Genomic DNA, 16,779 nt, shown 5'->3' with positions numbered 1-16,779 from the left:
CAGACAAAGCTCCCCCGTGTAGCCTCTAGCAGGCTGTAGGGGCAAGTGCTGTTACACACACACAGACAAAGCTCCCCCAGGTAGCCTCTAGCATGGCTGTAGGGGCAAGTGCTGTTACACACACACAGACAAAGCTCCCCCGTGTAGCCTCTAGCAGGCTGTAGGGGCAAGTGCTGTTACACATACACAGACAAAGCTCCCCCGTGTAGCCTCTAGCAGGGCTGTAAGGGCAAGTGCTGTTACACATACACAGACAAAGCTCCCCCGTGTAGCCTCTAGCAGGCTGTAGGGGCAAGTGCTGTTACACACACACAGACAAAGCTCCCCCAGGTAGCCTCTAGCAGGCTGTTGGGGCAAGTGCTGTTACACACACACAGACAAAGCTCCCCCGTGTAGCCTCTAGCAGGCTGTAGGGGCAAGTGCTGTTACACACACACAGACAAAGCTCCCCCGTGTAGCCTCTAGCAGGCTGTAGGGGCAAGTGCTGTTACACACACACAGAGAAAGCTCCCCCAGGTAGCCTCTAGCATGGCTGTAGGGGCAAGTGCTGTTACACACACACAGACAAAGCTCCCCCGTGTAGCCTCTAGCAGGCTGTAGGGGCAAGTGCTGTTACACACACACAGACAAAGCTCCCCCGTGTAGCCTCTAGCAGGCTGTAGGGGCAAGTGCTGTTACACACACACAGACAAAGCTCCCCCGTGTAGCCTCTAGCAGGGCTGTAGGGGCAAGTGCTGTTACACACACACAGACAAAGCTCCCCCGTGTAGCCTCTAGCAGGCTGTAGGGGCAAGTGCTGTTACACACACACAGACAAAGCTCCCCCGTGTAGCCTCTAGCAGGGCTGTAGGGGCAAGTGCTGTTACACACACACAGACAAAGCTCCCCCGTGTAGCCTCTAGCAGGCTGTAGGGGCAAGTGCTGTTAGTAGCGACTATGAAGGCTACCGGCACTGTGGCTACACACAGAGGGGGTGGGTGGCCAGCACCACCACCACCACCTCCACCACCACCACCTCCACCACCACCTCCACCTCCACCACCTCCACCACCACCTCCACCACCTCCACCACCACCTCCACCTCCACCACCACCTCCACCACCACCACCACCACCACCTCCACCACCTCCACCTCCACCACCACCTCCACCACCACCACCACCTCCACCACCACCACCACCACCACCTCCACCACCACCTCCACCACCACCTCCACCACCTCCACCACCACCTCCACCACCACCACCACCACCTCCACCACCTCCACCTCCACCACCACCTCCACCACCACCACCTCCACCTCCACCACCTCCACCACCACCTCCACCTCCACCACCACCTCCACCACCACCTCCACCACCACCACCACCACCTCCACCACCTCCACCACCACCTCCACCACCACCACCACCTCCACCTTCACCACCACCACCTCCACCACCACCACCACCACCTCCACCACCACCACCACCACCATCTCCACTACCTCCACCACTACCACCTCCACCACCTCCACCACCACCTCCACCACCACCACCTCCACCACCACCTCCACCACCACCTCCACCACTACCACCTCCACCACCTCCACCACCACCTCCACCACCACCACCTCCACTACCACCACCACCTCCACCACCTCCACCACCACCTCCACCACCACCTCCACCACCTCCACCACCACCACCACCTCCACCACCACCTCCACCACCTCCACCACCACCACCTCCACCACCACCTCCACTACCACCACCACCTCCACCACCTCCACCACCACCTCCACCACCACCACCTCCACCACCACCTCCACCACCACCTCCACCACCACCTCCACCACCACCTCCACCACCACCTCCACCACCTCCACCACCACCACCACCTCCACCACCACCACCTCCACCACCACCTCCACCACCACCTCCACCACCTCCACCACCACCACTGTGGCCGGGTTCTTAAAGTGCAGTGCGAGGCGCGCTAACCGAAGCGCCACCGCTCCCGCCCCTCACGTCACTCACCCAGAAGCCTCCAAAGCCACGCCCAGTTTTGGTATTTTTACGAACTGACCAATCACAGCAGGTCCCTGTCGCCAGAGGCCACATCCCATTCGTTCCAGAGGCCACGCCCTGAAAAGCGACCAATCCACGCCCAGTTATTTTTTTCTACCAACTGACCAATCACAGCAGGTCCCTGTCACCAGAGGCCACACCCCCATTCGTAACAGAGGCCACGCCCTGAAAAGCGACCAATCCACGCCCAGTATTTTTTTTTTCACCAACTGACCAATCACAGCGGGTCCCTGTCACCAGAGGCCAAACCCCATTCGTTCCAGAGGCCACGCCCTGAAAAGCGACCAATCCACGCCCAGTTATTTTTTTCTACCAACTGACCAATCACAGCGGGTCCCTGTCGCCAGAGGCCACACCCCCATTCGTAACAGAGGCCACGCCCTGAAAAGCGACCAATCCACGCCCAGTTATTTTTTTTTTCACCAACCGACCAATCACCGCGTTCTATTTTCCTCAGTGGACACGCCCCCGGATCGCCCGTTGAACCAATCAACGGGCGCCGTCGACTCAAGCCCCGCCCCACTTCGATAAAAGCCACAACCCCCTTGTCGGAGCGGAAATTCAAAGTGACATCTCGACTCACCCCATCGCCCCGCCCCCATTCACCCTCCACCCCCTCCCCCCTATCCCCCCTTCCCCCTCCCCCCTCCCCCCGATCCCCCCTCCCCCCTTCCCCCTGTCCCCTCCCCCTTCCCCCTTCCCCCCTCCCCCCTTCTTCCTCCCCCCTCCCCCCTCCCCCCTCCCCCCTCCCCCCTCCCTCCTCCCCCCTGTCCCCTCCCCCCTCCCCCCTCCCCCCTCCCCCCTGTCCCCTCCCCCTTCCCCCTTCCCCCCTCCCCCCTTCTTCCTCCCCCATCCCCCCTCCCCCCTCCCTCCTCCCCCCTGTCCCCTCCCCCCTCCCCCCTCCCCCCTCCCCCCTCCCTCCTCCCCCCTCCCCCCTCCCCCCTCCCTCCTCCCCCCTCCCCCCTCCCCCCTCCCCCCTGTCCCCTCCCCCCTCCCCCCTTTCCCCTCCCCCCTCCCCCCTCCCCCCTCCCCCCTTCCCCCTCCCCCCTCCCTCCTCCCCCCTGTCCCCTCCCCCCTCCCTCCTCCCCCCTCCCCCCTCCCCCCTCCCTCCTCCCCCCTTCCCCCTCCCCCCTCCCCCCTCCCCCCTCCCCCCTGTTTCCTCCCCCCTCCCCCCTTCCCCCTCCCCCCTCCCTCCTCCCCCCTGTCCCCTCCCCCCTCCCCCCTCCCTCCTCCCCCCTCCCCCCTCCCCCCTCCCTCCTCCCCCCTCCCCCCTCCCCCCTCCCTCCTCCCCCCTGTCCCCTCCCCCCTTCCCCCTCCCCCCTCCCTCCTCCCCCCTCCCCCCTCCCCCCTCCCTCCTCCCCCCTCCCCCCTCCCCCCTTCCCCCTCCCCCCTCCCCCCTCCCTCCTCCCCCCTCCCCCCTCCCCCCTTCCCCCTCCCCCCTCCCTCCTCCCCCCTGTCCCCTCCCCCCTGTCCCCTCCCCCCTCCCCCCTCCCCCCTCCCCCCCTCCCTCCTCCCCCCTCCCCCCTCCCCCCTCCCCCCTCCCTCCTCCCCCCTGTCCCCTCCCCCCTTCCCCCTCCCCACAGGGTTCAGCGTTAATCACCGAGACTCACAGAGCCAGACTGAGGCTCCCACAGGGTTCAGCGTTAATCACCGAGACTCACAGAGCCAGACTGAGGCTCCCACAGGGTTCAGCGTTAATCACCGAGACTCACAGAGCCAGACTGAGGCTCCCACAGGGTTCAGTGTTAATCACCGAGACTCACAGAGCCAGACTGAGGCTCCCACAGGGTTCAGCGTTAATCACTGAGACTCACAGAGCCAGACTGAGGCTCCCACAGGGTTCAGCGTTAATCACCGAGACTCACAGAGCCAGACTGAGGCTCCCACAGGGTTCAGCGTTAATCACCGAGACTCACAGAGCCAGACTGAGGCTCCCACAGGGTTCAGTGTTAATCACCGAGACTCACAGAGCCAGACTGAGGCTCCCACAGGGTTCAGCGTTAATCACTGAGACTCACAGAGCCAGACTGAGGCTCCCACAGGGTTCAGCGTTAATCACCGAGACTCACAGAGCCAGACTAAGGCTCCCACAGGGTTCAGCGTTAATCACTGAGACTCACAGAGCCAGACTGAGGCTCCCACAGGGTTCAGCGTTAATCACTAAGACTCACAGAGCCAGACTGAGGCTCCCACAGGGTTCAGTGTTAATCACTGAGACTCACAGAGCCAGACTAAGGCTCCCACAGGGTTCAGTGTTAATCACTGAGGCTCACAGAGCCAGACTGAGGCTCCCACAGGGTTCAGTGTTAATCACTGAGGCTCACAGAGCCAGACTGAGGCTCCCACAGGGTTCAGTGTTAATCACCGAGACTCACAGAGCCAGACTAAGGCTCCCACAGGGTTCAGTGTTAATCACTGAGGCTCACAGAGCCAGACTAAGGCTCCCACAGGGTTCAGTGTTAATCACTGAGGCTCACAGAGCCAGACTGAGGCTCCCACAGGGTTCAGTGTTAATCACTGAGGCTCACAGAGCCAGACTGAGGCTCCCACAGGGTTCAGTGTTAATCACTGAGACTCACAGAGCCAGACTGAGGCTCCCACAGGGTTCAGTGTTAATCACTGAGGCTCACAGAGCCAGACTGAGGCTCCCACAGGGTTCAGTGTTAATCACTGAGGCTCACAGAGCCAGACTGAGGCTCCCACAGGGTTCAGTGTTAATCACTGAGGCTCACAGAGCCAGACTGAGGCTCCCACAGGGTTCAGTGTTAATCACTGAGACTCACAGAGCCAGACTAAGGCTCCCACAGGGTTCAGTGTTAATCACTGAGGCTCACAGAGCCAGACTGAGGCTCCCACAGGGTTCAGTGTTAATCACTGAGGCTCACAGAGCCAGACTGAGGCTCCCACAGGGTTCAGTGTTAATCACTGAGACTCACAGAGCCAGACTGAGGCTCCCACAGGGTTCAGTGTTAATCACTGAGACTCACAGAGCCAGACTAAGGCTCCCACAGGGTTCAGTGTTAATCACTGAGACTCACAGAGCCAGACTGAGGCTCCCACAGGGTTCAGTGTTAATCACTGAGACTCACAGAGCCAGACTGAGGCTCCCACAGGGTTCAGTGTTAATCACTGAGACTCACAGAGCCAGACTAAGGCTCCCACAGGGTTCAGTGTTAATCACTGAGACTCACAGAGCCAGACTGAGGCTCCCACAGGGTTCAGTGTTAATCACTGAGGCTCACAGAGCCAGACTAAGGCTCCCACAGGGTTCAGTGTTAATCACTGAGGCTCACAGAGCCAGACTGAGGCTCCCACAGGGTTCAGTGTTAATCACTGAGACTCACAGAGCCAGACTAAGGCTCCCACAGGGTTCAGTGTTAATCACTGAGGCTCACAGAGCCAGACTGAGGCTCCCACAGGGTTCAGTGTTAATCACTGAGACTCACAGAGCCAGACTAAGGCTCCCACAGGGTTCAGTGTTAATCACTGAGACTCACAGAGCCACACTGAGGCTCCCACAGGGTTCAGTGTTAATCACTGAGACTCACAGAGCCAGACTGAGGCTCCCACAGGGTTCAGTGTTAATCACTGAGACTCACAGAGCCAGACTGAGGCTCCCACAGGGTTCAGTGTTAATCACCGAGACTCACAGAGCCAGACTGAGGCTCCCACAGGGTTCAGTGTTAATCACTGAGGCTCACAGAGCCACACTGAGGCTCCCACAAGGTTCAGTGTTAATCACTGAGACTCACAGAGCCAGACTAAGGCTCCCACAGGGTTCAGTGTTAATCACTGAGGCTCACAGAGCCAGACTGAGGCTCCCACAGGGTTCAGTGTTAATCACTGAGACTCACAGAGCCAGACTAAGGCTCCCACAGGGTTCAGTGTTAATCACTGAGACTCACAGAGCCACACTGAGGCTCCCACAGGGTTCAGTGTTAATCACTGAGACTCACAGAGCCAGACTGAGGCTCCCACAGGGTTCAGTGTTAATCACTGAGACTCACAGAGCCACACTGAGGCTCCCACAGGGTTCAGTGTTAATCACCGAGACTCACAGACCCAGACTGAGGCTCCCACAGGGTTCAGTGTTAATCACTGAGACTCACAGAGCCAGACTGAGGCTCCCACAGGGTTCAGTGTTAATCACTGAGACTCACAGAGCCAGACTAAGGCTCCCACAGGGTTCAGTGTTAATCACTGAGACTCACAGAGCCAGACTGAGGCTCCCACAGGGTTCAGTGTTAATCATTGAGACTCACAGAGCCAGACTGAGGCTCCCACAGGGTTCAGTGTTAATCACTGAGACTCACATAGCCAGACTGAGGCTCCCACAGGGTTCAGTGTTAATCACTGAGACTCACAGAGCCAGACTGAGGCTCCCACAGGGTTCAGTGTTAATCACGTTGACTCACAGAGCCAGACTGAGGCTCCCACAGGGTTCAGTGTTAATCACTGAGACTCACAGAGCCACACTGAGGCTCCCACATGGTTCAGTGTTAATCACCGAGACTCACAGAGCCAGACTGAGGCTCCCACAGGGTTCAGTGTTAATCACCGAGACTCACAGAGCCAGACTGAGGCTCCCACAGGGTTCAGTGTTAATCACTGAGACTCACAGAGCCAGACTAAGGCTCCCACAGGGTTCAGTGTTAATCACTGAGACTCACAGAGCCAGACTAAGGCTCCCACAGGGTTCAGTGTTAATCACTGAGACTCACAGAGCCAGACTGAGGCTCCCACAGGGTTCAGTGTTAATCACTGAGACTCACAGAGCCAGACTGAGGCTCCCACAGGGTTCAGTGTTAATCACTGAGACTCACAGAGCCACACTGAGGCTCCCACAGGGTTCAGTGTTAATCACTGAGACTCACAGAGCCAGACTGAGGCTCCCACAGGGTTCAGTGTTAATCACTGAGACTCATAGAGCCAGACTGAGGCTCCCACAGGGTTCAGTGTTAATCACTGAGACTCACAGAGCCAGACTGAGGCTCCCACAGGGTTCAGTGTTAATCACTGAGACTCACAGAGCCAGACTAAGGCTCCCACAGGGTTCAGTGTTAATCGCTGAGACTCACAGAGCCAGACTGAGGCTCCCACAGGGTTCAGTGTTAATCACTGAGACTCACAGAGCCAGACTGAGGCTCCCACAGGGTTCAGTGTTAATCACTGAGACTCACAGAGCCAGACTAAGGCTCCCACAGGGTTCAGTGTTAATCACTGAGACTCACAGAGCCAGACTAAGGCTCCCACAGGGTTCAGTGTTAATCACTGAGACTCACAGAGCCAGACTGAGGCTCCCACAGGGTTCAGTGTTAATCACTGAGACTCAGAGCCAGACTGAGACTCACAGAGCCAGACTAAGGCTCCCATAGGGTTCAGTGTTAATCACCGAGGCTCACAGAGCCACACTGAGGCTCAAAGAGCCAGACCAAGGTCCCCCATAGGGTTAAATTAGTACAGAAACACAAAGTCACATTTAAATCTTTATTTTGCAGTAGCAAAGTCAGCAAACAGGGCACACAACTAGCGAACAAGTCCACAGGGCAATGCACACCCATCTGCACTCGTGGCTAAGAGATGTTGACTACCTCGCCTGGTACACAGGAGGTCGTGGGTTCCATGCTGAGATGTTGACTACCTCGCCTGGTACACAGGAGGTCGTGGGTTCTATGCTGAGATGTTGACTACCTCGCCTGGTGCACAGGAGGTCGTGGGTTCTATGCTGAGATGTTGACTACCTCGCCTGGTACACAGGAGGTCGTGGGTTCCATGCTGAGATGTTGACTACCTCGCCTGGTGCACAGGAGGTCGTGGGTTCTATGCTGAGATGTTGACTACCTCGCCTGGTGCACAGGAGGTCGTGGGTTCCATGCTGAGATGTTGACTACCTCGCCTGGTCCACAGGAGGTCGTGGGTTCCATGCTGAGATGTTGACTACCTCGCCTGGTCCACAGGAGGTCGTGGGTTCTATGCTGAGATGTTGACTACCTCGCCTGGTACACAGGAGGTCGTGGGTTCCATGCTGAGATGTTGACTACCTCGCCTGGTCCACAGGAGGTCGTGGGTTCCATGCTGAGATGTTGACTACCTCGCCTGGTCCACAGGAGGTCGTGGGTTCCATGCTGAGATGTTGACTACCTCGCCTGGTACACAGGAGGTCGTGGGTTCCATGCTGAGATGTTGACTACCTCGCCTGGTACACAGGAGGTCGTGGGTTCCATGCTGAGATGTTGACTACCTCGCCTGGTACACAGGAGGTCGTGGGTTCCATGTTGAGATGTTGACCACCTCGCCTGGTACACAGGAGGTCGTGGGTTCCATGTTGAGATGTTGACCACCTCGCCTGGTACACAGGAGGTCGTGGGTTCTATGTTGAGATGTTGACTACCTCGCCTGGTACACAGGAGGTCGTGGGTTCCATGCTGAGATGTTGACTACCTCGCCTGGTGCACAGGAGGTCGTGGGTTCTATGCTGAGATGTTGACTACCTCGCCTGGTACACAGGAGGTCGTGGGTTCTATGCTGAGATGATGACTACCTCGCCTGGTCCACAGGAGGTCGTGGGTTCTATGTTGAGATGTTGACTACCGCGCCTGGTACACAGGAGGTCGTGGGTTCTATGTTGAGATGTTGACTACCTCGCCTGGTACACAGGAGGTCGTGGGTTCCATGCTGAGATGTTGACTACCTCGCCTGGTACACAGGAGGTCGTGGGTTCTATGTTGAGATGTTGACTACCTCGCCTGGTACACAGGAGGTCGTGGGTTCCATGCTGAGATGTTGACTACCTCGCCTGGTGCACAGGAGGTCGTGGGTTCGATCCCGGACCCGAAATTCGAATCACTATTCATTGCGATGCCATAGCCAATGCGGTCTATCAATTTGAATCACTGTTCACTGCAGTAGCCAATGCGGTCTATCAATTTGAATCACTATTCAATGCAGTAGCCAATGCGGTCTATCAATTTGAATCACTGTTCACTGCAGTAGCCAATGCGGTCTATCAATTTGAATCACTATTCAATGCAGTAGCCAATGCGGTCTATCAATTTGAATCACTGTTCACTGCAGTAGCCAATGCGGTCTATCAATTTGAATCACTATTCAATGCAGTAGCCAATGCGGTCTATCAATTTGAATCACTATTCACTGCAGTAGCCAATGCGGTCTATCAATTTGAATTACTATTCACTGCAGTAGCCAATGCGGTCTATCAATTCGAATCACTATTCACTGCAGTAGCCAATGCGGTCTATCAATTCGAATCACTGTTCACTGCAGTAGCCAATGCGGTCTATCAATTCGAATCACTATTCACTGCAGTAGCCAATGCGGTCTATCAATTCGAATCACTGTTCACTGCAGTAGCCAATGCGGTCTATCAATTTGAATCACTGTTCACTGCAGTAGCCAATGCGGTCTATCAATTTGAATCACTGTTCACTGCAGTAGCCAATGCGGTCTATCAATTTGAATCACTGTTCACTGCAGTAGCCAATGCGGTCTATCAATTCGAATCACTGTTCACTGCAGTAGCCAATGCGGTCTATCAATTCGAATCACTGTTCACTGCAGTAGCCAATACGGTCTATCAATTCGAATCACTGTTCACGGCAGTAGCCAATGCGGTCTATGAATTAAATTCTTTAGCCAATGCGGTCTATGAATTATATGCCACTGCCAATGCAGTCTATATATTTTAATCCAGCATTCCACCACTGCAAATCCGTATCCAATGCGGTCTATCAATTTTAATTACCATTCACTTGCCACGCCAAAGAGGTCTATCAATTCAATTCAACTGCTAATGCGGTCTATACATTTGAATCGCCATTCATCGAAATGCCGTAGCCAATGTGGTCTATGAATTCAATACCGTAGCCAAGACGGTCTATCAATTCGAATATGAAGTGGGTTTACATTTGGTAGAGCGGACAGGCAGGCGAGGGGAGGGTCACGTGTCAGCCGTGTTTGCGGGGGGCACATTACATTATTGCAAGCGTGTGTGTGTGTCTGTGTGTGTGTATGTGTGTCTGTGTGTATGTCTTTGTGTGTGTCTGTGTGTGTGTGTCTGTGTGTGTGTGTGTCTGTGTGTATGTATGTCTGTGTGTATGTGTCTGTGTGTATGTGTCTGTGTGTGTTTGTGTGTCTCTGTGTGTATGTGTCTGTGTATGTGACTGTGTCTCTGTGTGTATGTGTCTGTGTGTGTCTCTATGTGTATGTGTGTCTGTGTGTATGTGTGTATGTGTCTGTGTGTATGTGTATGTGTGTGTGTCTCTGTGTGTCTCTGTGTCTGTGTGTGTATGTGTGTGTCTGTGTGTGTGTGTATGTGTGTCTGTGTGCTTCTGTGTGTCTGTGTGTTTGTGTGCCTCTGTGTGTCTGTGTGTATGTGTGTGTCTGTGTGTATGTGTCTCTGTGTGTCTGTGTGTATGTGTCTCTGTGTGTATGTGTATGTGTGTATGTGTGTGTGTCTCTATGTGTATGTGTGTGTCTGTGTCCCTGTGTGTCCCTGTGTGTCTGCGTGTGTGTCTCTGTGTGTCTGTGTCTCTGTGTGTGTCTCTGTGTGTATGTGTCTGTGTGTGTATGTGTGTATGTGTGTCTCTGTGTGTATGTGTCTCTGTGTGTATGTGTGTCTCTGTATGTATGTGTCTGTGTGTGTGTATGTGTCTCTGTGTGTGTCTGTGTGTCTCTGTATGTATGTGTCTGTGTGTGTTTATGTGTCTCTGTGTGTGTGTCTCTGTGTCTGTGTGTCTCTCTATGTATGTGTGTCTGTGTGTGTATGTCTCTGTGTGTGTGTATGTCTCTGTGTGTATGTGTGTGTGTCTCTGTATGTATGTGTCTGTGTGTGTGTGTATGTGTCTCTGTGTGTATGTCTCTGTGTGTAAAACAACCCTATTTCCCCTCGTGGTGCTGGATGGGAAACTCTGTCGTGGACATTGCTGTGGGGGGAGAGGCCAATTCGCATTGGCCTCTCCCCTCATGGCGTCTGTGACCACCACAGCGGCTAAACGGGGGCTCTGGACGGGTGCGAGGGGCTGGTAACCCCTCCACCTTCAATAAATTACCACTAAACCACGACTGAAATATCTAACTAATAAGCTTGTGTCAGAGGCCCCGGGGGGACAGGCGTCTATGACGTCTCCTGGCCAAACCCCAATTGGCGGAGCCAGGAGATTGAATCTTCACCCTCGGGGCTCCTCCAGAAACAACGAAAAGCCACTTCGTGTGGCCACGTGGAATGTTCGAACGCTCACTGCGGAGGAGAGGCTGCCACTTCTCTGTCCGGAGCTGGACCGGTACCGCCTGGATCTCTGCGGCATTCAGGAGGTCCGGTGGACCGGCTCTGGCTCCTGCCACCATGAGGGGTGGACAGTCCTCCACTCGGGGCAGGAGACTGCGAAACAACAGGGAGTGGCTCTTCTTCTGAACAAAAGAATGAAGGGGGCGTGGGAGCGTGGCGGTGAGGTGTGGGAAGCTGTAAGCCCCAGGCTACTTTGGGCTCACCTTCCCATCAACCGGAGGCGAGGAGTGGTGGTCGTGGTTACTTATGCCCCCACCGAAGACGAACCTCAGTGGAGGGATGCAGGCAAAGCCGATGAGTCAGATGCCTTCTATGACCTCCTGTCACAGGTGCTGGCTAAAGTGGCCACTCGGGACAGAGTCATCTTGTTGGGTGACTTCAATGCCCGAGTTGGTCATGATGCTGGCACCTGGTCTGGAGTGATTGGAAGGCATGGGCCAGATCAGCTCAATAACAACAGTAGGAGGCTGCTAGATTTTTGTTTAGCCCATGGGCTTGTAATTACCAACACGCTGTTCCGGCATCGGCGCATCCACACAACATCATGGATGCATGCCGGGTCCAAGCAAGAACATCTGCTGGACTACATAGTGACGGACCAACGGATGCGAGCCCATGTCCTTGACACCAGGACCTACCGTGGAGCTGATCTGTCCTCTGACCATCGACTAGTCATCTGTAAGATGCGCCTGCCATTCTTCCACTCCGGTGGTGGGTGTACACCCAGGACCCCATTCAAACCTAAAGTGGCCTGGTCTCAGCTAGCTGATGAAAGTTGCAAGCGAGAATTTCATCGTGGCTTGCGGCCGGGGTTGGCATCGTCCCCCACTCCTCCTGATGTCGAGGGTAAATGGGCGAGGTTTAGGACTGTGGCTCATGCAGCTGCAATGGCTGCTTTGGATACACGGTCCAGACCTCCCCAGAGACCCTGGCTGACAGAGGAGGTGTTCAGGATGGTTGAGAAAAAGCGACAGGCCCACTCTCATCGCCTACAGCATCCTACGTCAGAGAATGAGGTTTACCGCAGCCTTCGCTCAGAGGTTCGGAGAACCGTGAGGCACTGCAAGGATGGGTGGTGGTCGCGGGTTGCTGAGGAGATGGAGTCTGCCTCAATGGCCCGCGATCACAAATCACTATTTGACTCCATCAAAAAAGTAACCTGCAGCGCCACACCTATTACCATCATTAGGGGAAAAAACGGTGATCCAATCTCCGACCCCCAGGAACAGGTTTGAAGATTTGCTGAGCATTTCTGTGAAGTCCTGGGGGAGGGGAAATCCCTCAGCCTGGAAAATATTGTGGGACAAAGTGGGGATGACCCTGCTGAGGCTGCAGTGCCTCAACTATTTGAAGAAGTCACCCCCTGTGAGTGGCTGGCTGAGGTGCCATCTGTTGAGGAAGTACTGAAGGCGATCCAGAGTCTGAAACCAGGAAAGGCACCGGGCAGAGATGATCTCCCAAGCGAAATGCTGAGGGAGGGTGGCGTTTGTGCACAGACTGCCCTATATGACATCATAACAACAGTCTGGACCACTGGACGGGTTCCGCAGGACTGGAAGGATGCCCTGGTGGTCCCCCTCTTTAAGAAGGGGGACCGTACCGACTGTAACAACTACAGGGGCATCTCACTCCTCAGTGTGAGGCCGGGAAAGGTCCTGGCAAGGATTATTCAACATCGCCTTGCTAGGCACGCTGAGGAGAGGCTTGCGGAGCCCCAATGCGGTTTCAGGAAAGGGCGGTCCAGCACAGATGCCATATTTTCTGTCCGTCTGCTACAGCAGAGGTGTAGGGAATTCCAACAAGACCTCCATCTCTGCTTTATTGACCTGGTCAAGGACTATGATACCATCAGTAGGCCTGGGCTCTGGGTTGTTCTTCGTGCTTTCGGAGTCCCTGACCCTCTGCTCACGATCATTAAGGACCTTCATGATGGTGAGCGGGCCCGGGTAAAACTATGTGGCCGGGAGTTGGAGCCATTCCCTGTCCACCTTGGGGTGTGACAGGGATGTCCTCTGGCTCCCACATTATTTAACATATTTTTCGACCACGTAGTCCGTGAAGCCTTTGATGGCTGGACCAGAGGACTTTCCATCTGATACAGACACAATGTGAGGCTGATCGATGCCCAGGTGTGGTCAATGAATGGCTCCCTATTGGTCAACCACGTTATGTATGCCGATGATCTGGTAATTGCCGCTCACTCAGAGGAGGAGTTGGAGGCGCTGCTGCTGAACCTGGAGCGTGCCACTAAGAGGTGGGGCCTTACCATCAGCCCCACCAAAACTAAGCACCTGCCTGGGTATTTTGTACCATCGGGCACTCCACCCACACAAATCCCAATCGGTGATGGGGCAGTTGTGGAGAGAGTGGAGAGTTTCCCATACCTGGGCAGTGTGCTCATGACCGGCTCCAGTTTAACAGCAGAGGTCTCACTCCGAATCAGTTTAGCAGTATTATCTTTTCATCGGTTGCGTAACGCTGTGTGGAAGCTACCTGGTCTATCACTCCGCACGAAGCTTCAGGTCTTCTCGGCCACGGTCATTCCCTCCCTTCTCTACGCTTGCGAAACGTGGACCCCCCTAATGGAGCATCTTCACAGATTGGAAACATTTAGGCTGGCCTGCCTACGATCCATTCTGGGTTTAACCTGCAGGCTGGATTGTGCGAGGAGCTCACAAATCCTCGAAAGATCTGGGCAAAGTCCCATCGGTGAGCTCCTCCGGCAGGCAAGGCTGCGTTGGCTGGGTCATGTAGCCCGCATGCCCAGCCACCGCATGCCTAAACAGCTTTTGTTCGGCCGGATCGAGGGGGCTAAACGGGCGCGGCACGGGCTAGAGAAGAGATGGAGTGATGTGGTACAGGAGGACGTGGAGCTGAGTGGACTTGCCGATGACTGGTACCAGCGGTGTCAAGATCGGCCTCAGTGGAGGAGGCTCGTGAAGGACGCTACTGAGCAGTTGGAGGCAGTCGCCCTCCAACAACAACGGAGGGCGGAGGAGCGACGCTCACAACAACGAGCGGAGCGCTGGGTGGCTAAAGCACAGCAAGTTGGCACAGTAGGGGGCACAGGTGGTGCATCAGCCACTCGTCTCGGTCATCTCGGTCAGTCGACCCGTGGCACCTGCTGGGTCTGCCCCGTGACCTCCTGCCAGCGGGCGTTCGACACTTCACGTGGCCTCAGGGTGCACATGGCCTGGCACAAGCGTCGTGGTGACGTCACCGCCACTTAGTGGCGAATGGCGGTTGTTGTTGTTGTGACTGTGTGTGACTGTGTGTGTCTGTGTGTGTGTGTGAGTGTCTGTGTGTGTGTTTGTCTATGTGTGTGTATGAGTGTCTGTGTGAGTGTCTGTGTGTGTGTCTATGTGTGTGTGTCTGTGTGTCTGTGTGTGTGTCACTGTATGTGTGTGTCACTGTGTGTGTGTGTCTGTGTGTCTGTGTGTGTGTGTGTCTGTGTGTGTGTGTCACTGTATGTGTGTGTAACACTGTGTCTGTGTGTCACTGTGTGTGTCTGTGTGTGTGTCTGCGTGTGTGTGTCACTGTGTGTGTGTGTCACTGTGTGTGTGTGTCACTGTGTGTGTGTGTGTCACCGTGTGTGTGTGTGTGTGTCACTGTGTGTGTGTGTCTGTGTGTGTCTGTGTGTGTGTGTCTGTGTGTGTGTGTCTGTGTGTGTGTGTGTCTGTGTGTGTCTGTGTGTGTGTATGACTGTCTGTGTGTGTGTGTGTGTCTGTGTGTGTGTGTCACTGTATGTGTGTGTGTGTGTGTGTGTCTGTGTGTGTGTGTCACTGTATGTGTGTGTAACACTGTGTCTGTGTGTCACTGTGTGTGTCTGTGTGTGTGTCTGCGTGTGTGTGTCACTGTGTGTGTGTGACTGTGTGTGTGTGTCTGTGTGTGTGTGTGTGTGTGACTGTGTGTGTGTGTGTGTCTGTGTGTGTGTGTGTGTGTCTGTGTGTGTGTGTCTGTGTGTGTGTGTGTGTGTCTGTGTGTGTGTGTCTGTGTGTCAGTTCTTGTGGAATCTGCAGGCGTCACAGCGACAGGCCACTTGGTCTGAGACGTTCACCCCGTGTCGTGCATTCTGCAACAACACAAACACACAGACACACACACAGTCACACACACAGTCACACACACACACACAGTCACACACACACACACACACAGACACACACACAGTCACACACACAGTCACACACACACACAGTCATACACACAGACACACACACAGTCACACACACAGACACACACACAGTCACACACACACACACACAGTCACACAGTCACACACACAGTCACACAGTCACACACACACACACACACAGACACACACACAGACACACACACACAGTCACACACACACAGTCACACACACACACAGTCACACACACACAGTCACACACACACAGTCACACACACACAGTCACACACACACACACAGTCATACACACACACAATCACACACACACACAGTCACACACACACAGTCACACACACACAGTCATACACACACAATGTGTACTAACTAGTACTAACTAGTACTAGTTAGTACTAGTTAGTGAGTACTAGTTAGTGTACTAGTTAGTACTAACTAGCACACTAACTAGTACTCACTAACTAGTACTAACTAGTACTAACTAGTACTAACTAGTACACTAACTAGTACACTAACTAGCACACTAACTAGTACTCACTAACTAGTACTAACTAGTACACTAACTAGCACACTAACTAGTACACTAACTAGTACACTAACTAGTACTAACTAGTACTAACTAGTACTAACTAGTACACTAACTAGTACACTAACTAGCACACTAACTAGTACTCACTAACTAGTACTAACTAGCACACTAACTAGTACACTATCTAGTACACTAACTAGCACACTAACTAGCACTAACTAGTACACTAACTAGTACACTAACTACCACTAACTAGCACACTAACTAGTACTCTAACTAGCACACTAACTAGTACACTAACTAGCACTAACTAGCACACTAACTAGTACACTAACTAGTACACTAACTAGCACACTAACTAGCACACTAACTAGCACACTAACTAGCACACTAACTAGCACACTAACTAGCACACTAACTAGCACACTAACTAGCACACTAACTAGTACACTAACTAGTACACTAACTAGCGCACTAACTAGTACACTAACTTGCACACTAACTAGTACACTAACTAGCACTAACTAGCACACTAACTAGCACACTAACTAGCACACTAACTAGCACACTAACTAGCACACTAACTAGCACACTAACTAGCACACTAACTAGCACACTAACTAGCACACTAACTAGCACACTAACTAGCACACTAACTAGCACACTAACTAGTACACTAACTAGTACACTAACTAGTACACTAACTAGCACACTAACTAGTACACTAACT

The 16,779-nt window shown here is 54.2% G+C and overlaps 1 protein-coding gene across 1 annotated transcript in view; it reads right to left on the bottom strand.

The window, feature by feature from the left end:
* Positions 1–15,281: 15,281 nt before the first annotated feature.
* CGA (glycoprotein hormones, alpha polypeptide) overlaps positions 15,282–16,779 on the bottom strand; it is a 32,997-nt gene continuing 31,499 nt past the window's right edge. The window contains exon 5 of the mRNA XM_078885432.1: positions 15,282–15,445. Within this exon, the coding sequence (XP_078741558.1) occupies positions 15,371–15,445 (75 nt within the window). The 3' untranslated portion in view covers positions 15,282–15,370. The remainder of the gene's footprint in view (positions 15,446–16,779) is intronic.

This window comes from Lampetra fluviatilis, unplaced genomic scaffold (assembly GCF_964198595.1).
Source record: "Lampetra fluviatilis unplaced genomic scaffold, kcLamFluv1.1 SCAFFOLD_173, whole genome shotgun sequence".
NCBI lineage: Eukaryota > Metazoa > Chordata > Hyperoartia > Petromyzontiformes > Petromyzontidae > Lampetra > Lampetra fluviatilis.
The sequence above is the reverse complement of the archived record's forward strand: the minus strand, read 5'-3'. Positions and strand labels throughout refer to the sequence as shown.